Source organism: Gavialis gangeticus, unplaced genomic scaffold (genome assembly GCF_001723915.1).
Source record: "Gavialis gangeticus isolate Ggan-Ray unplaced genomic scaffold, GavGan_comp1, whole genome shotgun sequence".
Taxonomy (NCBI): Eukaryota; Metazoa; Chordata; order Crocodylia; family Gavialidae; genus Gavialis; species Gavialis gangeticus.
Window position 1 is genome coordinate 537320 of NW_017728960.1, and position 22016 is coordinate 559335.

A 22016-nucleotide genomic window follows, 5' to 3' on the forward strand; every position below is an offset into this window, starting at 1 on the left:
CAGATCGGTCCAGTTCGTACTCTGAAATGCACACTCCCATACAGAGAGACGGTAGCTTCAGTGCCTCAGGAAGGGACACAGTTTAGCTCTGTTTCAGATGATATTTATATGCATGCCTTCTGCTCCATCCTTTAGAAAGACGCTCCTCTTCACTGTGAATTTTCATAGTGCATTAATGAAAGACTTACCTGTTTGCACACAGTTTGTGTTAGGATTGGCTTGCTGGTAGGGTTCTCCCAATGGCAGCAAGTTCCTATTGCAAACCGAGTATTAATAGCTCGTTTTCCCAATAGATCAAGAAGGACAAATATGTTGGGGTTTGTATCTTTAAAGCACTTTATGTCCAGCACTAGGAGCTGTTGCAAATACAAACATGTCTTTGCAGCCAAAATAACACCTCCTCCAAAGGTGCCTAAGTTTTCGATGCCTTCAAGCCATAGTATAGGTGTCCTGCTGGCAAAATATATATGGATATAACAAAGTTATATCCTTTTTTATATGGATATAACAAAGTTATGTTCCGCTTGGTATGAACCATAAGTGGCAACAGCACTCTTACCTTGATGCAAGAAGGCTTTTCCAGTCTGACTAAGCCAGCGCATTTTGTCTACTTGAGGCCTGGCCTGGTTACAGTGCATTGTGGTATATTTTTGCGGTATTCTGGCACTCACCCTTGTGCTCTGCAAGACCAGACTGTGGCTTTTAACCATTTGAAAATTCAGCTATATTTAACTTTGCCATGATCGTGGCTGAGTCACTGGGGTTTTTCACTTCCTGGGTTTGCTTTTAATTTCAATGTGCCTGCTGTATTATTTTTAGATGCCTAACTATAGGTGGGTATGAGACAATCAGATAAGCGTGTTTTCTCATGTAAAGGGAGTTGCTTTTGAGCCTGGTTATTAACAAAGATAATCCTGTCCCTTCTCCCAGGCACTGGTGGCACACACCTGTGGAAAGATGATTGTCTTGTATGCCCTGGCTTTACCTAGGCAGGCTAAAAAGAAAGTTTTTATGCACTCTAGTACTTTCCTGTATTCCTGCAGGTGGTTCTTACCTCAAATTGAAACAGCTGACTACTTGAATCTGGGGAAGGACTGTATGATTAATAAACTCAGAAGGCAGATGGCACTTAGGAACATCTGATTCATACAAATTGTCTTTCAGCTCCTATTCAGAGATTAACAGCTACTAAACCTGTCTGTGTTCAGAGCTGATTGCCCCGGCTCCTCATTTAAATGGCTGTGGCAGGATATGATTACAGCTGAAGTTGACATCTCTTCTGCGCAGGTAGATACCCAGTCTAGATAGATGAATGGAGGCATTTAAATTTTGTGATAGCCGTAGGTGTTCCTCGTGTGATCTGAGGCTTTCACTTTCTCAGTGTCTACAGTATTGTTTGTGCAAGCTGCTTATGCTTCAGAGCTATGCATGACTCAGTATAACCGTAATTTTGCATTGAAGCATGGGGAACACTACAGCTTTGGTAGCCATATCCCAAGTTTTGAACATCAAACCTATATTGAAGTACTGCTAACGGTATTGTATTATGCCTTTGTGGTGAGGGGAATAGGGGGAAAGCCTTAGCTTTAGCTATTAGTATTTTGAACTGTCACAACTTAAACTTGGTACAGGATCAAGTGATGAGCCTAATGGAGAAACGGGCGGTGCCTAGAGATGGTGTAGGTCTTGCTGAGTCCATGTTCCGCCCATTGAGTATATATGAACAATAAATACATCTGTATGCAAGCCTCTTCACCACCTAGAATTATTTATGATATATAATACTTTGAGCCTGGTCCTACTCAAATCCTGTAAGAAACAGACTTTTGCATCTGGGCTGGGCACTGTGAATGCTGTCAGGTTGGGAGGACACGGTTCTTTGCGTAAATCTGATATCTTTTATTCGACCAGCTCAAATAGTTGGAAAAATTCTTCTTTGCAAGCTTTCCGGTACAAATACCCTTTGTCATGCTGAGGAAGTGTCTGCAGTTGGTCTGCACTCTTCCTGGATGGAATGAATGGTAAAGAAATCAGGTTGGGAATCTACATGCCCCCTTTCAACACTGAAGGGAACATTTGAGTGGGCTTGCGGTGAAGGTAAGCCTTTTGATCTGCTGTTGCCACTTAGGCTTACCCTCAATCATAAAAGACAAAGCGCAGGCTACCTTTATTTATTTATTTTTTAATCCTTGGCAATAGAGAACAAATTCCTTGGGCTAGGATTGAACAGGTGTCTGCTTAAACAAGTGACCTGTTCTCTTGAGGAAGCAGGAAGCCCCCCCCCCCCCCAGCTGCTGCTGGAGCGCACCTGTTCTTCACTGCTGGTTTCATAATCGGTCACTTTTATTTTGAGACAAAAATGTTTATTGAGCACTTTCAGGCACCTGATGTGTAACACTGACTTCCATGATTAGGCTTGTCCACTTGAGACTGGGGCTGCTGTCTGCTCCTGGCTTGTTTTCTTTGGCTATAAAATTGCATCCTTGTCTTCTATAGTGGTCTGCCTTTTAGCATCACTTGAGAAATGTCTTGAGCCCTTAAAATACACATGCACCTCCCTTGTCTGGAGAAGCAGGGGGTTATGGTCGGGCAAGAAATAAATTTCTTGCAGAAGAGTTGCTTTGTTCTTTTTTTCTTGCAATGATTGTTCCAAAAGCAAGATTATACCCCTGTTCTATACCCCCTATACAACTAGCTAAGATTATACCCCCTGTGTAATTTGCTACAGTTGCCCAGTTGTCTGAGTCTTTTGCAAATGAGCTGAATTATTGTGGTTTGCAGATCGTTGTTTCAAGAGGTGGGTGCTTGTGGCTGGTAAAAGTACAGCTGCCAGTTCAAATCTCCAGTGTTTTCCTTCCACATTTGCACACAATTGATATGATATCTGGTACATACCATGCTACACAAACCAGTGTGCTTTGATGCTAAGCGCAAACCTAGAAACAGTGTTTGAAAACACAGCTTGGCGTGTGGCTGTTTTAATTTGACAGATGACCGTGACAAGGACAAGTCCAGTGGCCTAGGCATCAGGCCTGGGGATTCTGCTGTTCCTTGCAGAAGAGTTGCGTAGCGCCACTGTCATCTTCTTTGCATGAACAAGCTGTACCACAGCTCAGTCCCTACAGGGGCCTGCTTTCATGTAAGACACCAGATGGACTTCAGTACTGGAGTGAACTTCTAGATGCATACAGCTTTCTACACAGTTAAATTGTTTTCCAAAATATTCACGACTTGCCCAAATGCAGCCACTTCTGGGGTGAAGCTCTAACAGCACCCAGAAACATTACCCAGGGATTGGAAAGAGAATGCAGAGAACTGCATATTCACTTGAAACTGCCTGGGGTGGAAAGAGGAAATTGATTTTGCAAGTATGGGCTGGTAGGTTGGCATTGGCACCCTTTGTTGGCGAGAAGGCAGCTGAAGGAAATTGACATAGAGACGCTGGCCGCCAGCAGTGCTTACCTTTCCATGTGAACTGTGCCTGCGATGCTGAGCTGGGTGGGATGTTGGGGGCCAGCTTTCTTGGCAGGTGTCACAAATTAGCCCCACACCCTCTTCAAGTACCACTCCAGTACTCTTCATCTGCCTGGTCTGCTGCTCTGCTTTTTGCTCCCTGCCCTGTGCCCCTGTCTGCTCTGCTCTTCTGCTTTCTGTTCCTTGCTCTAAGCCCCCTGTCTGCTCTGCTGCTCTGCTGTCTGCCCTGTGCAGTCTGTTTCTCTGTTTTCTACTCCCTGTCCTATCTCCCTTTCTGCCTCCTGTCCCCTTCCTGATCTGCCACAACTGAGCTAAGTGCACGGCCACGCTCTGCACAGGGAGTGGGTCTGTTCCAGATGTGAGCAGGACTTTTTTTTTCATTCTCCTTAATTTAAAAAAAAAAAAAAAGCCCAAGTACTTACAATGTCATAAACTACTGCCTCTGAGCTCTATGGGGACTCTTGATCCAATGCTTGTTTTGACTGGCGGCCTCTAGAGACCAGGCTAATTCATTGGCTCACAGCATTGCTTCTATCCTGCTCCCTCCCTCTTACTTACATATGTTGCAGTATGCATTGCTAAATAATGTATGATTGGAGACAACTCAGCTTCCTGCTGGGGTGGAGATTGGTGTCACCGTGTCACTCAGGAGGTATGACAGCACATACAGAGAAGAGGGTACAATGTGTTAAAAATGTAGCAATCAACTCCATTCTTCTGTGCTCTGGACAGTGTCAGAGTGATTCCTGAATCACGCTGAAACCATCCCTTTGCAGCTCTGTGATGAAACATGGAAATTCCTTTCCAAATCTGATGTATAGTTCCACACCAACTGCCAAAGCATGAACGAATAACAAGTGCAGGAAGTATTAGTAACCTTTACTCAGCTGCTTTCCTCATTTGTGTTGGTTTAAAAACCACCCAGTTATGTTGTAGAAGTGTTTTCATTTTCTTTTCTGTGCTAATAATAATCCTTCAGTTCAGGCTGAGCCTAATAGCAAGACACAGTTCTGCTCTGCTGGGATCCCGGCACGCGTGTCCATTAGGATCTAACCTACAAAGTTGGAGAAGCTGCTGAAGCTCAACTGGTACACTGGCTGGAGCCCTTAGCATCCTTGCATCCCTCCACCCTCTTAAGCATCAGGGGATTTAAATATGGCTAAAGGCTTGTCTTTGTGAGGATGATGCTGAACAGTAGGATAGGCAGGGGAGCTGTGGCACATTTGCTTGTCTCTCTGGGTGGACAGTGCTCAGTACCCTGGCTGTGCACATCTAAAGGGAGCTGATATGAAATAGCAAGCCTGCATGCAGTTCACACCCTACCTACGTTTTACCTAGGGAAATCACAGTGGAAAAGCCTGTTACAATCAAGCCGTAAGTTCTTTAAATGGGCTTTGCTATGAGAAGCAGGCAAGCCCCTTGATAGTGGTAATTTGCTACTATAATTCACGCTCAGAAGTGGTAAAAGTCAAGTCGACTTGTGAGCAGGGGTCATTCTTCAGTCAATCCTGGTTTTTGTTTGGTATCAAACCAGCCCAACTCCTGTGCCCTGGGAGAACAGGGCTTATTTCCTCAGGTTTGCTTGACTTCTGGAGAATTGTCTGGCCGTGTAAGTAGGAGGCCTAGTTGCAGACGCGTGAGTTCGTTCTTGGCTCTGCTTTCCGCGCTCCGTGACATCTCGCTTGTCTGCTTCCCATCTGTAAAGTAAGACTGCAAGTACTTGCCAGCGTTTCATAAGGGTGAGGCTTAATAACTAGCCTTTTTAAGAGCATTTTACTGGCTTTAGGTAAGTAACCATCACAGCATCCCTAGGAGGTAGGTATTTTAGTCATCCTGACTGATGTCTATAAAGAGCTTGGAGATCTGCATAGATGGGGCTAAATATACAAGGCAGTCCACTCTTAACCCTCGGTTAGGGTCAAGCTAGGTTCTCGCATCAGAAGCAGATATTTCAAAGCACTCCAAAATCCTCCTGTCTCCGCTTGCTGTCTTGAGGGATCAGGTCAGTGCGGCCAGTTTGGGGTCAGATGTGTTGAGGCTTCTCAAGGTACAGCCATCCCTAAAAAACAAGCTGGTTTGCATGTGTGTGTGGCCTGGACAAGAGTATTTAGCATTGGTTTAACTTGGGGTTAAATTATAGACCAGCAAAGGTGCAAAAGAACTTTTAAAAGAAATGGTACTGTTGTGGTAACCAGACTTTGGTAAGCTGTATCGCAGCTTTGGGTAATAAGGAGCAGACATTCTGGGGAGTCCTACCCATTTACAGTGAATACCAAAAGTGATAAAATTGAGCCATAATTCAGCTCCAGCTTTTTAGAAAGCTGCTAATGAAGATTTACAGTTTTCCTAGAGGTATCCTGGGACACTTTAGCCTCTCCATAACTGCCAACAAGCAGCCAGCTAAATTTATTGCTGCGACCTGTCACATTGACACGTGTATTTTGGGCATCCGAATGGAAGGCAAGCAAGATAGAGGAGCTGGAAATAAAAACACAGGAATTGCAGGGAATTACATTAATTTGGAAGCACGCTGCCAGTGCATGATGTGCTGATGCTTAAGCTGTGGTCTTTTTCTGTATGTGCCGTTTCCCAGAGCAGACGTAAAGATGCACCTATGTCTTCATTCTTTCCTTCAGAGCAGATCGGCAGTGATGGTAAGGCATTGTGCCGCAGACTGCTCAAAAGCAAATCAGCCTATTTTAAGATCACAGCAAAGCCGCTGGTTACCAGCTGAGCTGCGGTCACCCGACATTTAGAGAAAAATATTCTTCAAGAGAAAGGAAGAGTCAGGCAGCCGTTGGCCGTCCTCATATTAGTTGCTTCCAGTCTTCAGCAAAGTTCAGTGGCTGATACGCTCACGTTATAGCATTCAAAATTGTGCTTTACAGCATTCAAAATCTGGCTGAGGGGAGAAGGGAATTTGTGCCAGCTGGGTTCATTTTGAAACTGGAGGGTGCTACTTTCCTGCTGTTTTGGCATGGGGCAGATGTCTGGCGATTCAGAGGATTCAGTGCTTAGCTCTGAAGGAAATGACTCGCGATCATTGCTTGAAATGTCATGTTGGTGAACCCTGGAAGAGCCAAGTGTCTTGCCCAGACCTGGATGGTGCTAGCATTTGCCTCCAAAGATAGGTTTCGTTCTTACTCAAGAAATGGTTAGCAGCCTGATTCGACTCCTGTCGCTTGTGTTTTGCATGCATAGTTCAGCGTGTGCATCATTGCAAAAGAGGCGTTGAACTTTGCACATTCCTAACAGTCTTGGACACTGTTTTTTTGTTTTTGTTTTTGTTTTGTTGTATTTTTTTTGTTAATGACTAGTTATGCACAATTCGAGGAAAACATTGATGCTATTCCCAGTCGTCCGAAGCTGGGTTTTTCCGTTCATCTCAAAGGCTTCATCTGTTGAGATACTGGTGCTGGAGTTGCTGGGCCAGTGATGGGACATTTGTTTCCGTAAGCTTTTCCTCTTTGCAGATTACCTTTTTGCTTTTTGTTTCAAAGTAACATTTAATGTATAATTTTATTCTCCCCCTATTTTTTTTTTTTTTTTTCTTTGAAGGCTGGAACAGTATATTTCAGACAAGTGTTATAGGCATGGCAACACCTGGTGTATACTGAAACGAAAAGCCAAGTTCTGGAGAAGGGTGTAACTTTGATAGGAAACTTCTGCTGTAGGTACATGGTGTTTTCCTAACAGGTCAAGCTTCGTGTGCTCATGTACCTTGTATTAAGTCAGGCGTGGCCAGCCTGTAGCACAGGTAGCATATGGCAGATCAGGGAGGGAGCTGGCAGCACAGTGGCAGGTAGGGCCAAAGAGCAGAGCAGCAGCTCAGGCATGGAGCAGAAAGCAGGGCAACGGATTGGACAGGAGAAGGGGATCAAAGTGGCATTTAGGGAGGGTGTGAGGCTAATTTGTGGCACACCTGCGAAAAAGGTTGGGCTCCACTGTGTTAGATAGGTCCTGGGTTCTGAAACTGAACTTTTTAGTGAAGTTCCTTTTTTGTCGGATCCCGAGGATGCATACAAAAAGATTGGCTTCTGTCATACCGCGTGCTCGGCCGGGACTTGGCTAATGGAGGAGGGGGAAATGCCCAGGTAAACCATCTGTTGCTGTTCTGAAGGGTGACCAAGATGAAAGCTGCTTTCCTAAGGGCATTGCTCTCTGCTTCTAGGGGAGAGCATTTCCCTGCAAGTCCCTGCTCTAGTGGGATGGAAGATCCTTAGCTTATGGCATTCAGTCAGACCAGTTGTGGAGTACCTGAACTGGTGGGGTGACTTGCTGCATAAGCTGTGAGCAATACAGAAAAGGTGAAGGAAAATGAAGGTGTTTAAAAAATGCCGTTTGTGCAAATTTTGCATCCTCTTAAGATGGGAGAGCACGACCACATTCTTGGGATCCCACTGTGTTTATAACTTGCATTAATGAACAGTGAAGAAGCATTGCATCATTTTTGTTAGAGAAGTGTGTAAGGTGGTTTTTCTCAAACTTGCCTTTTGTGGTGACCCAGCCGCCAGGGTTCACGGAGCACAGGCAGCAAAACTGCTATCGGCAAGCAGCACATCACTTGGGACACAGAACAGAGCAGTCACAGAAGTAGATGCAACTAACCATGATCCTTTAATACGCTTGCAAATTAACGTCAAGAACAAAAAGTGAGTACAGCAAATGTGAACAAAGTCATTTGAGGGCGAAAGATCCAGGCTGAGAACTCGTGAAAACAATGCAGACTAGTGACCCAAAGTAGCAGAGGCTGTAACATCCTGTAACACTCAGTACTGCCTGGCTTTTGGTTCTTCATTTAACTGTTAGTCTGATCACTGCAAGGCACTCATCTGTTTGCTAAAATATTGATGGCAAAAGAGGTAAAGTGCAGTTGAATATAAAGAAGTGCGTGTATGTGCAGGGGTGTAGGTTGTAGCCGTGTTGGTCTAAGGACATAGGCAGACAAGTTTCTTTGTGTGAATCTGGTATGTATGTGCAGGAACACTTGTAGAATGTAGAAGACCCCATGTTTTCTCTGAGAAACTGGAAAATGGGGTTTGGGTTTATGGCAATGACAGATCTGAAGAGCCAGTTGTTATTATCAGAGTAGCATCCAAGTTATGAGTTATGATGAGGTTAGACTATGGATCTGTATAGCAGGGTTTGGCTAAGGATGATCCTGCCTCAGGTAGGGGTTGGACTAGATGATCAACGGAGGTCCCTTCCAATCCTACTTCTCTCTGATTCTATGAACTGTAGAAAGATGCCACAAATCGGTTGCTGCTTCAGATGCCTTGCACTGTAAAATCACTTCAGACAGCATTATGGCATCTGAGGATAAGCAAGCACTGCATAAACCTACTTGCTGCTTTAAGTGTATAGTCGGATATCTTATGCCATTCAAATATAAATGCTTTTATAGCAAGCGGAACCCATTTACTGCCTAGATGGTCTCTAGCAATCTGTGTTAAATGCACGCCTCCAGCTGATGGATGATAACCTCCTGGGTTCAGTTGAGAAGGAAATCTTTCATGAATAGGGCCACCGTCTGGGGAGAAATCAGTACATTGCATCTTGCAAAAGAACATCTGCAGGATTTGTAAGTCTTAATCTCAAGCAGCACCACTGCCTTGGGAAGTTGTTACTAGTCCTGTTTTCAGACAGAACTCCTGCCTTTTTCAACCTGAAAGAACCTGGTGCATCTGCCTGGTCTAGTGCCAAGATAAGCCCATAGGCTATGTACCTCTGGTGTCTGTAATGGTGCTTGGCTCTGGTCCCAGACATCTATTTCCAAATATTTTCCCCCAAGGTGCCGTTGTGATGTGCTGTTGATAACTTTACCCATGCGCTTATCTGAGATCCTTTGGGCAGAGAGCCTTGTCCCAGTGCCAAAAGAGTGGGGAAGAAAGCCTTGCTTCTAGCCAGGGAGTTGTTAGGTGGAGATATGGGAAGTTGGGAAGAGACATGGGAGACCTATCGCAATGGTGGTTGTGAAGACGTCGGAAGGACTTCTCACCTGGTGTATGAAACTCCCTGACTGTCTATGCAGGGCAGTCAGGTATGGATCCTTGCTGATGCTGGGCTCCATTTGAACCAAGCTTAGACTATTCTAACCCGAACCTTGTTTAGGCAAGACTTGCTTACTGACTTTTTGGCCTGGTTCTCCATCATGCTAAGGCCCCTTTTGCATAGCTCTGGCAACACACCAGAAGCTTTAATACGGGCAAAAGTTTTAGGATAGTGTCACGGACATAACTTTGGATATAAATGTAAACCAGAATAGCTAAGCGGGTACCAGCTCTTGTATACACTCTCATGCACTTAAGTTGTATTACAGTCTCCTAATAAATTCTTGGTGACCTTCATGCTTATCCTATGTGGAGATCAGGGAAGCAATACTCATCACCTTACCCCACTGTGCCCTTTTGTGTCTGTGATGCATTTGTGTTTCCTGTCCTGCATTTCACAGGAATTGAAAAACAAAATTAGCTTTCTTTTTATCACTGTCAGATCATCTTTCTAGTCATGCTGAGGCTAACAACCATATTTTGTCACAGATTACACACCCCAGGTTATAATATGCACCTTGTTTTTGAAGGGCAGAAAGAAGAAAATAAGACCTTTTCTTGTAGCAAGTAACTGAGTAGCAGCAGCCAGGGAGCGCATTGCTGCAGATTTTACTTTTGCGTAGAAGCGGCTCGTTCTGTGTTGGAGGCATACATTAGACTTTAAGCTTTAGGACTATGACTGATGCAAGTTGAATACCTGTGTAATTAAAGGTATGAACGGCTTTTTCTCCTGATTCATTTAAACCAATACCAGAGGCTCCCCAGTGACTGTAACTGGATGCAAATCAGGTCCACGCTGTTTGATCTCACTGTGATAACAATCCAAGTGCAAGCTAACCAGTTTTAAACTATTTGTGTTCACATCTGTGTTCGCAGCAGCTTTCACTCAGAAGGTTGGTCTGATTTTTGTTAAACCAATACAATTTGTGTGCGTATACAAGTGGTTAAATGGAGCTGGCACTCACCAGGCATAACACCCTGGTAACTGGGTCTCCCAGCAAGGGGACTTTCTATAGTGAAAGGACCATAAACGAGGCATCCTTTGTAAAAGGTGAAATACTGGGGCCAGCAATAAAGAAGACACAAAGCACAGTGTCATGCAACAACTTATTAGAGTAACGGCTCCAGTAAGTGTGAATGTATTGGCTCCAGAAATATGGATTTTCATTTCCAGAACTTTTACAATCTTTGCAATCTCCTCTGCCACAAGTTTTGATTCATTTTAGCTCCAGAAGGCACCCAACAGGTCCATTAATCTGAGTGTGCAGATAAACTTTGACTTGTTAGGAACTCCTCTGTGCTGTGTCTTGAGTGTGATCAGAAATCTTTTCATTGGAAGCAGTCACAGCATTAGGTCAGCGAGTGAATCAGGTTAACCTTTGATCTCCTTCATGACTTTTGATCTCCATCCCTAAGGCATTGCAGGGAGGAACTTCAGGAGGCAGAAACCATCTGCTTAATGTTTGGACATCTTAAAGGGAAACAAGGATTTCATCTCACTTTGAAGGCTGGGCTCAGTGGCTGGGGCAAGCCAAGGGTGGAGCAAGTGATATCTCAAATACTTCCAGAGAAGATCTGATCCTCTCTGAATCATTAATGCACAGCTGAGAGATGCTGAAGGGAGCTGGGACAGTTTATTTTCACAGTGTAGCTTTTGCAAAACTTTTAACAATGACAGTAATCCCCTGCAGAGTAATAAATGCAGTCCCATAAATGAGCATCCAGATAGCATAGAGTGGTACTTGGTGCCTAATGCATCTTCCAAGCAACTGCCAGCACTACAAGCATCATAAATAAGAGACCTCAGTTAACCTTTGGTTTAATGTTGTTTTTACTGCCAGTAGGAAACTCTACTTGTATTCAGTGACTGAAATAATCTTGTCCCCTATATCACCGTCTAAGTACCTTCATACAGGTAAGGGGGAGGTGGGTTTTAAAATCAACAAGCAGTTGATTTTAAAATTTGAATAGGAGTTTGTTGAGGGTCTAGGATAACTGTACAAATATCAGGCTCCAGAGTGGTGCATAGATGGCATGTCCATCCATCTGCAGCAGCGTTTCCAGACCTTATCTGCCTTGATGAAAGGACGGTAACCTCCCTTCTTCATCTTCCCCATAGCAACAGGAAAAACACAAGTGTATGTGTTACAAATATCAAACCCAAGCAGAGGAGGGAGAGGATGTGTCCTCCTTGGAGCCCTTAAAATACGTTTCAGCAGTTCATTATTGCATCTTCTGAATTGGTGACTTCCACCTGTGTTGCTCATTAGTGTTGAAATATTGACACTTTTGTGTAAGAGGGAGTTTTCGAGGTAGCTGTAAATGCCAGCAGTTAATTAGTATAGGCCGTTTCCCCCTTTCCTCCTCCCTCCCCCCGGTAGCAGACCATAGCTTTGCTATATACACTTTAAAGAATTGCTGAAACTGTTAAAGGAAACATGAATTGTTGCAAACAAAGATAATCTCATCTGATCCCATTTAAGAGCTGGGTAAACAGCAAATACAAGCTTCAGATTGTATGCTAAGATCATATGCACAGCAACTAATATGCTAGAGCATTTTCCCTGTCTAATCTGTATCTCTGTCCGACCACAGCAAGGGTCTCCGTCCTCAGTAAGAGAACTGTCACCCCTTCACTTGCATCTGGTAAAATTAGTACAGTCTTCAAAGGCAGATTGCACAAATGATAAAGAAGTGGCTTTTCTATGTGTGAAGTGAATGTACATGCGATTCGCCAGGCTAGAAGGTATCTGGAACGGTCCAACAGTCTTTAAATCAACAAAGTCAGGAAATTCCACGTTAATTTGTTGCCTTTATATCGTCGTGCGGTTTTTGCCCATCTTTAGTAATAGGCCAGGAAAGAGCAGTTTTTAGGCCTTTCTAATTTGTTACCACACACCAGCTTGGAATGATTTTTTTTTTTTTTTCAAACTCTTCCCTGAAAAAAGCAGCTTTTAAAATAGCCCCTGAAACACAGCACTGTTTGATCTCACCTGAGTATTTGCTCGGTCCAAACTTCTGTGGAGTGTGCAGTTTTTTGATTTCTACCTTCAGGAATGTAGTAGATCAGGATTTGAATGCACACACCTATATGTGGCTCTTCAGATCTACAGACCTGCTTAAACTTCATTTATTGAGACCTTGCCTCTGGACTTCAGGTTTTTAGAACCGATTGTTTTTTGCATTTGACTTTTATAAGGAGATAACTTTTAAGCCATTGGAACGGGGTTTTTATTTGTGGGGGGAGGAGGAAGGGATGGGTTTTGTGCATGTACTAATTTCTTTCAGAAGCCTTTCATTGAAGACAGTGGTGATTTGATGGGCAGAAAGATCTTGTGTGGAAAATCATGAAGTCTGCCAAGCTGATTTCATATTTCCGCTGTACTGAATTATGCCACCGCTGCCTTTATTAGGTGGATTTGAAGGGTCCTTCTAATTAGCAAAGTCTTCCACTTAAATTTTGCAGTCGTGCACTGGCTATTTTCCACCTTGAGTGCTTTTTTCTGTTTAAAATGCACATTGAATAAAATATTCTATCTCATGCCAAGTTGGAGGGGTGAGTTATTCCAGTGTGAAGGCAGGGTAACTTTTTAACCTGAAAGGTTGTTTTTTGTTTTGTGTAGATGACATCCACTAATGAAGGCATTTTGTTCTCATTCTTCCTTTTATTTTTTTCTTCTTGAGCATAACAAACATGCTTTGAAGAGGAATGCCTGTCTCCAGAAGAGAAGTCAAGGATGGAGTGTACTCAGTGCAGATAGTCAGATAAGAGGAGCTTTCTTTCAGCTGTCCGCGAAATAAACTCCTCTATTCTGCTAACTATTTGTCTGACTCAGTTTGATACAAAGGGTAACCCCCCCCCAACCCTGGAGCTGGTCGGGCTTTTCTGTGACTGTTGGGTGGAAATGCCAGCTCTCTGTACTCAGTTGGATCGTGCCTTCCAGCTGTTTTGTTTCTGGTCTTGTACAACACCTCAGTTGGGTTTAGTTCAATCGTTTTAGTATCTCACGCAGCTCCTGCCACTGAATCTAATTGTATCACAGCAAATAAGGTTGTGTGCTAGGGAATGGGCATAGCAGCATAATTCATATTTTCTCTCAATGAGTGAACAGGCAGCCAGGAAGTCTCCAAATCCCGAAACAAAAATTGGCTTGAGAAATGAGAGTTAAGCCCCTGCTATTGGCTAATTCCCAGGTTGCTCAGCCTGCTTTGCCAAGCTAATTGTTTTATACTTTGTAACACGAACCATGTACATTTGTTTTGTTCTTAGATTGAAGACTAAGCCTTGATCTATGTTCCACCTGCTTCCAGCTGCCTGCCACGAATTCACAATCACATGACCCTGGATATGGACATCGTCCTTTCGGATTTTGTTCGCTCAACAGGGGCAGAGCCAGGACTGGCCAGAGACTTACTTGAAGGTAAAAAGTGCTGGGATAGAAACATTTAATATTCACTTGGTTCCTTCTTGGCTTAAGTAGGCAGAGAGGAGAGTTTGGGAGAGGAGATGACTGTCTGCCAGGGGCAAGCTGTTAGTGATGGTAACGCTGCACATTTTAAAGCTGTGACCTTTTCAATGTAGATAGTGAAACCTTGGCTTGATCTTACGTTCCATGTGACTAAGGTAATGGAGCTCAACTGTTTGCCAGAGTGAGAGTCGAATGCTTAAAAGAGAAGTGCAGCCTACAGCAATAAACCATCTTTCCTGGTATGTTGTGTCCCAAAGTGGATCAGAAATCAATTTTTAGCTGAAGTGGTATTTAGAAGTTGAGCACGTTGTCCTGGAGGCTGTATATTTTAGATCAGGCGCTCGGTGAAAGTTTCAAAGTACTGTAAAAATCCACATGTCAATGTTTCGTGTAAGGGAGTGCAGTTGGGAGAAGTGAATTGAATGTGGTTTTTTTCTTCCTTTTCTACCTCTGTATACTGATCACTTGCAGGTACCTGGCGCACATTACAATTATGTAATGTGTTTTACACATTAGGTGTAATTTAGGTGTTCATTCCACATTAATCTGTTAATTGCTTCCTGGTCCTGGAATTGCTGGGGCTGGGGTCGACAGTCAGCTGATTATTGGACCTGGCCTGGACAGCTCCAAGTCTCATCTAGGATGCAGCCACCCTCTGACAGATCAGGCTGGGGGTAGCTCATTGGTGGGGTGATTGGGATTGTAGGAATTTTATACCCCATTTCAAACGTACTTCCTGCCGCACATGTTTGGCATGGCAGCAGGCATGATGCTTGGGGTGGGGCATAAAATTACTCTGATCCCAGTAATGCCATTGTTTTAACTTATGCTAAGTGCCACAGACTCTTCTCGTTACTGTATCCTAATCTTGACCTTTTAAATTTCCATCTTTTAATTTTGAGCATCAGATGCACTTTTCATCTGGTTAATTTCCTCTGTCATGTAATGGTTAGGCAAGTTTTATTCTAAAAACCCTGCAGTTTTCACCAATGAACTCACAACCAGGAGGCTGCGTTGTACTTTGGACAGACAAGGTCCTGGCCTTCACAATTAAAATTGTAACATTTAGTTTTGATTAAATTAATCCTATGGTTTTTTGGTCAATAAACAATTTGTTTGCTAACTTTGAATATGTGGTTCTGGCCTAACAGTATTTGTGTTACACAGGTTGCTCTATTTGCTTTATGCAAATCACTTTTAGCTGTTAAAAATGACCTCACGTGTACATGATGGTGCAGGCTAGCTTGCCATCTAATACTGATAAATGTGTTCATCATGTAAGCAGAGCATTAAATAGAAATAGGAGTAATTTAGGGCTTATTTTTGCCGTGTTCTATATGTCTTATAGTTCAGTTACAGAAACACAAGGGTTCGATGCAGGTTTTTAAGGCTGTGCCCACATTAGAGGCAGTGATCGGCACAATGCTGTAGCTGAGGGGCAAGAAGAGGCATGACCCGTGATCAAGCTACCTGTGTGAGCAAGATCATCTAGTGAGAGCAGAGTTATTCAGGCGAAACCGTGCTTTTACTGGTATAGCTTGTTCTGCTTGCAAGGGTAGTTTCATTATGCTTTGCCAATATAGCTGCATCTGTGCTAGGAGCGCTGTGCTGTGCTAGCATCCTGCTGTTCCTATCCTGGAAAAGTGTGCCTGGAGTAGACCTTGTCCCATGTATAATCGCATGATGTTAGCAGTTCTGTTTTTCTGTGGGACTCCATCCAAATGCGAAGGCAATGCAGATCCAAGATGAGCAAGATATTGATACTGTTGTTAAAGTGCCATAAAGTTAAGGTTGCCGTGTGCTGGAAAGCAGAGCTGCAGTCTTGCATTTAGATAGGCTTAGTTGGGAGCAGATGTGGCTCTACCGTTTTGATCTGTGGGCCTAGATGGGTGCAGCACTGGAAAGTTGCCTGTTGTACCTCTGAAAGGCATGAGCCTTTTTCTTTACCAGACTGCATGCTTTTAATTGGTTTATGAGTAGCTCTTCAACTGCGTAAAATACTGGAGGCTGCAAGTGAGGGAGGAACAGTGGAAGAAAACCCTGGTCAGACCCAGTTTGCTCTCCCTTCCTGCATCTTCTCTGCTCCAGTGTCACACTGGGGTCTACCCAGTAAATGGCATTCTCATGTTCTTAAGTTCATATATTGCAATAAAAGCCTGCAAGTGACTTTTGCTGCCCTCAACCTACCATTAAAAGAAGGAGCAGGGTGCATTGACTTTTCTGCTTCCCCGCACGCCCTTCCCCCAAGCTGTAATACACTTGCAAATATAGCCTGTGGGTCTGTGTTACCAAAATGCTTGGTGATGCTACACATGAGCAAGGAAATGCTGACGAAAGCCCTGACATTTTCATCTGCCATGGTGACAGCATGAGAGATGTGTTTGGCAACAGTGCACGAGTGTCTAGCACAAGGCAGGATTTGGTGCAATATGGCATTGCTGAGTTGTCCATGCCGTGACCGCCTTCACTTTAGAACCAGGCTTGTTCTGTGAGTTGGGAATTTGGCTTTGTACTAACATTGCAGTCCCCAGCTGACCTTTTTATCCTGTTGTGGGTACGCACACATCCTGTTTTCATAGGTGGGGTGCGGTGGCTTCCGCCTTGGGACTGGGAGCCAGGAGCTGTGAGCTTGAACCTGACTGAAGCAATCTCCATAACTTTTTCTATCCTGAGAGTACCTACTTGGTAGATTTGAAAGAGTCCAGTGAAGAGCAACAAAAATTATTGGAAGCCCAGGAAACATGAGTTACGAGGAAAGGCAGAAAGATAAAGTTATTTATTTCTTCCCTGGGGAAGAGAAGATGGAGAGGGGATTTGATAAATCTTCAAATACCTAAAGGGCAATTTATAAAGTGGATGGAGATAGACTTTTTCTCTATGGCTGATGGTACAGGAATAGAAGCCGTGGCCTCAAACTGCAACAGGGGAAATTTAGGTTGTAGATTAGGAAGATCATTTGGACTATGAGGGTGGTTAAGCATTGGAACAGGTTACCTAGAGAAGTTGTGAAATCTCCATCTTTGGGCATTTTTAAAAGCCAGGTTAGATATAAGCACTTAACGGGGATGGATTTAGTCGGGAAAGATCCTGTCTTGAGCAGGAGGCTGGACTAGATGATCTCCCAAGGTCCCTTCCATTCCTTCTTTCCTACAATCCTCCTCTGGTACCTAAGGATGGGAACACTAATACAGATCAGCTGCCAGGTCGTTTATGATGACCTATAGAAGGGCTAGCTACAGTTTTAAACACACATGTGCCCTGCCAGCACTGGGCTCTTCATGGCTGCCACCACTTTGGAGCTTCATCCATAACAAATTACAGGATCTGAATTTGTTGGTATGTATCCTTAGCAAGCTGCTCCATCTCTTCTCCCCAGTTTTTCTGTAAAGCTCCTTAAGGCTCTGAGGATTTGGAGCTCTCTTGCTCTTCAAGTCATGTTGGGTGATGGCAAAAAGTCCCCTTTACTTTAATGGGACTAGGATTTTGCCCTGTGTTTCTAGATGGTGCTGTCTCGGGGAGGTCTGGCATCTGCAATTTGGGTGCATATAAGTTCTGATTTCTAATTGAATATTTCCTTTCACTTAAGGATTTCTGACCTTTTCTTTCTAAAGAAAAGTATTTTTAGCTGAAGATGAAACCAGGAGAGGAAGTTTTTTATCATCTGCCCATTTCTTCAGTGCGTGGTCACTTACTTGGGCAACTGTCACTCTGACTAATTTTCATAACGCACTTCCTAAAGTTACTCAGTGTTACTGCAACATTTTCAGCTAAGTGCTTTTGGGCAAGATACTGATGTTATACTTTTGGAGGGGATTGATATTCTGCTGTGCTCAGAAAGCAGTCCTATAAAATGCCACTGTATCACTTATCTCCAAACGGGACATCCTAGGGTGACACCGATGCCACCTTTGTGCACACTATGTTCAGATTAACACATGAATTGCAAGCTGAGTCTGGTTCTGATTATACACTCTTCTGTGTTTTGATTACCTGTAGGTTTTTATAGCTGCTGTGCAGCTGGATAAGAATCTAGATGGCTTGTTTTGACAAGAAAGGATTTTACATTTCAGGAATAAGTGTTTCGGTGCAAAAAACAAAGTATCTGGCAAGTACATTTACACGTGCTTAATTTTGAGGTCTTTTGCATCCAAGCTAGAATGTAAGAGTGAATGCACCCCAGTAGTTTGTCTTTTGGTGACGTCCAAAAACAAAATCGTTTGTGGAAATAGCTGACAGATCTCGCTCATCCCAGATGAATTTGCCCCTCCGTCTCTGCTCTTTCCTCTGGAATAGCCCTTTATTTTGTCTGGTTATTCATATATCAGGGCAGGCTGTGAGTGTGAAATCCAAATGAATTCACTTTGCCATTTGTCTCTAAAAAAACATGTGGGCAGGAGCTATTACGAGCAAGTATGATTGAGTGTTGTTTTCAAGGGAAGATTTACTTTAGGCTCTTCTTAAATCCTGTATTATCATTCACAGATGTATGCATTAAGTTTTATAATGGGGCCAGTCAAGTAGTTGTGCAGTGGAGCCCAGTTGCCACAAGATAATTCCATGGCAAATTTAGATTTTTACTATAGTTATTTACATGTCTGCCAAAACTACTTTAGTATTGTCCGAGCAAAGGTTTTGATTTAATTGGAGCAGGTTTATTGCACACAAATGAAAGCGAGCATTAGCACTAATGCTTGTTTGAGGAGAAGTCTTTATTCAGAATGGCAAAATTATGTTGAGATTAGTTTGAAGACTTTATGGCTAATCTAAGTTTGCAACACCGGGGACAGGACTTTCTCTTTTAGACCGTTCAGGATTTTGTCTTGAAGTTGTTTTTGGCACTTTTATTTACCTCCTTTCTATTCTTATCTAGTTCAACATATTAAATACACGATAAAACTTTATTTGATAACAGTATTTGAGTCTGCAGTAGAATGGACACTATTTACATTAAGTGGCAAATGGTATACTGCTGATATAGCAAAAGATGTAAAACTATTAAGCAGCATATTATATTCTGTTATCAGTTTGCAAATGCTTCATGTGTGGGCTCAGATGATTTTCGTGTCGCATTGCACCTGTGAAGTCTTGTCCGTTTGCTGACCTGGAACACCGAAGTGGCTCGAATTTTCTTTCCTCATTTAGACTTTTCTTGTCATTGGAATATTTTTAATGAACCAGTTAAGAGTTTAAAGCAAAAGGTGAGTAGTTGATCCTCTTTAGGAGTGGGCAAGCCAGCTTTAGTTAACTAATTTGTATTGGTCCTCGGGGAGGTTTTAATTTGGAAGAGAGAATTCAGTTTGGAAGAACAGAATCCACACTTGTCCATGCCTCTGTAGGGGAACAGGACTGTCACAATAACAGCAATGAATAGTTCACTGGGCTGCAATTCTAGTTTGTTTCTAGAAGAAAGTAGTAATTACCTAAACTTGAATAGGTCTTGATTTTAAGCAGTGTACGTTTATGATGGTAACAGCGGAAGTCTTAGCAAAGAGCACAAACCTACTGTAGAGGGATTTGTCTCTGACTACATAGGACAGCAGACAGTCCTTCCATTAAACTTGGTTGCAAATGAGACTGTCGCATCCAAATAGCTGCCGATTTGATAGATGTGTTAGTGGAGATGTACTGTAGCTTTAAATTCCCCTACATTTTTCACTGCAATTCCTATATCTGTAATTCCAACATCACTTTGAAATAGCACCGTCCTGAACTTTATTTGCCATCGAATCTAAAATGGGCATTTCCTTTGCTCGCTTGTGTTTAATTCAGGGAGTGAAAAGCATTGAGGTTTTGGTGTTCTCAAAGTGACTTTTTTAAGCAGATCAGGCAGAGTTTAATTTGGTAAACCTCAGACAATACACGCATTTCTTTTCTCTCTCTTGTGTCAGTTCTCTTGTTATTTTAATTTCTGTTTAAAAACTCTGTTGTGTAGAATATTTACATAATTTCCCCCCACACAGAAGGCATACTTGAAGGAACTTCCATGTGGCTTCCTTTTTTTAGATTATTTCCAAAAATAGTTAGCTTCAAACAGCAATTGGGGCTCATGGTAGAGGTGATATCTTTTATTAGACCAACCGATATCACGTCTACCATGAGCCCTAATTGCTTTTTTCCTTTAGACCCAATATCGCTATAGCCTGGATACTTAGCTTCAAACGGTGCTTTTAATGTAACGTCTTCAGTATGTACCACAGTTTCACTTGGATATAAAATATGAACCTTTATTTCAGGTAGTTCAGGTGCAAGGGTAACGGGATAGATAGTGGAGCAAGGTAGTTAGATGGAGTATATAATACTCATTCTAGTTGCTAATAGTGCTTGTAGTAGAAATATAATAGTAACTTTCAGGTGTCAGCATTGATCTGTAAGGAATAAAACCCCTTTGCAGCCCAAATTATCCAAGGAGAGAGAGTCTGAGATGCATATTTTAACCTGGCAGCTCACATCAGCTGGAAGGCTTGAGTTAAGGGTGCATATTTAGATCTGTGGACAGGGCCCTGGACTCTGCTTTTTGTTTCATCCTTGGGATGGATGGAGCTGGATTCTGCCCTTCAGGCCATTTATGCATGATTTATGTGCTTATCAAAGATGCTCAGTACCTGCCACTTGTGCTGGAAGCTATAAGAAAACGGAGGTGGTTCAGCACCTTTGGAAGAAACAGGCCTTCATGCCCTTTCTGCCAGGGATTTGGGTTCTTGTGCCAAGGAATTGCTGCATGCAACTTGAATAGTTTTTATACTTAGTGGATTATTCTTAAATGCAATGAAAGGCTGAACAACAGCTGTGTTTTCATTAGGGCTGAGTTCATCACCTGAGGACTGGGAAGGTGTCCTGTTGTGCCTGGTACTGTACAACCAGCAGCCAAAAGCCCGTGTCCCAAATATCTTAGATGTGGTTGACACAGAAACCTAGAGGGGGATAAATCAGCCAAGTAGCATGGTGGCAGCAAGTGTCCATTGAGCTGTTTTGTGGGGGCAGGCGTGGTGATGATGGAGACTAGAAGTCAAGGGGAAAGGGACCTCGAAGGGAAGGGAGGCATGAAGAATGTGGAAGGAGTAACGGGGAGGGGAGGGAGAGAGAGGGCTGGAGCAAACAGGCCATCAGCCGGTGCTGTAAAAAGTTCTCCGAGCTACTGAAGGACTTCACTTTGGTTGCTTCTGCCAGCTGGAGTCTCTGCAGGGACGTGTGAGCATCAGGGCAGCTTAGGGGATGCAGTGGCCCTGGAGGGTAAGTAGTCTTGGATATAAAATACGAGTAAGTAGTCTTCTGCTCCCCAGTGGGTCCCATCTCATTCCCTGCCTCAGTGGCTCCCATTTCAGGCAGCTGTTTCACTGCACACCTCTGCCCACATCTTGCATTTAACGTACTTCATTGCTGAGTCCACCTAAGGTTAAGATCCCAATCTGGCCCATTAGCTTCATGAGTGAAGTTCTTCCCTAATCTCAGCCTCACACAGTTTCTTGCCATCTCACCTCTTTATGATCCCACGAACACACTCGGCAAAGGCAGATTGCCTAATAGTGCAATTTGGAAGCTATTTTGCAAGCGTCTGGCCCAGTTGCTCAAACTTCCTCGTAACTTAAAGTGCTAAAACCACGTGAGGAGCCACTGAACCTGCATGCTTGTGAAAGAGGCAAATACTGACTCACGATAGTGAACGGGAGCCTTGAACTGATGGATCGTTTCAACTTTCCACCCAAAAGGGCTCGACTCGAAGAGAACCAGTGGTGGAACAGATTTGCCAGGCAGAACTGATGGCTAAACGCCGTCAATTATCGCTATTAAAAGAACTGAAATGCTTCAGAAACACAGTTCCCTTCAGAACTGAGACACTGAAACATGCTTGGATTATCTGTGATCTGTCGTAAGCCAGTTGGCAGTTCAAGTATTTTTCCGGTCGTGAGGATGCGCCATATGTTTGCTGCCTTTGAAAGCAGTAAATGAACACAATGTGAAGATTCCTGAGAAAAGGTGTTGATTGAAAAAACCCTTAGCATCGCAATTTCCACCTACACTCCAG

General features: G+C 43.3%; 1 protein-coding gene across 1 annotated transcript in view; it reads left to right on the plus strand.

Moving 5' to 3' along the window:
* The first annotated feature begins 13770 nt into the window (after window positions 1–13770).
* OTUD7B (OTU deubiquitinase 7B) overlaps window positions 13771–22016 on the plus strand; it is a 32756-nt gene continuing 24510 nt past the window's right edge. Inside the window, exon 1 of the mRNA XM_019516544.1 lies at window positions 13771–13945. Within this exon, the coding sequence (XP_019372089.1) occupies window positions 13861–13945 (85 nt within the window). The 5' untranslated portion in view covers window positions 13771–13860. The remainder of the gene's footprint in view (window positions 13946–22016) is intronic.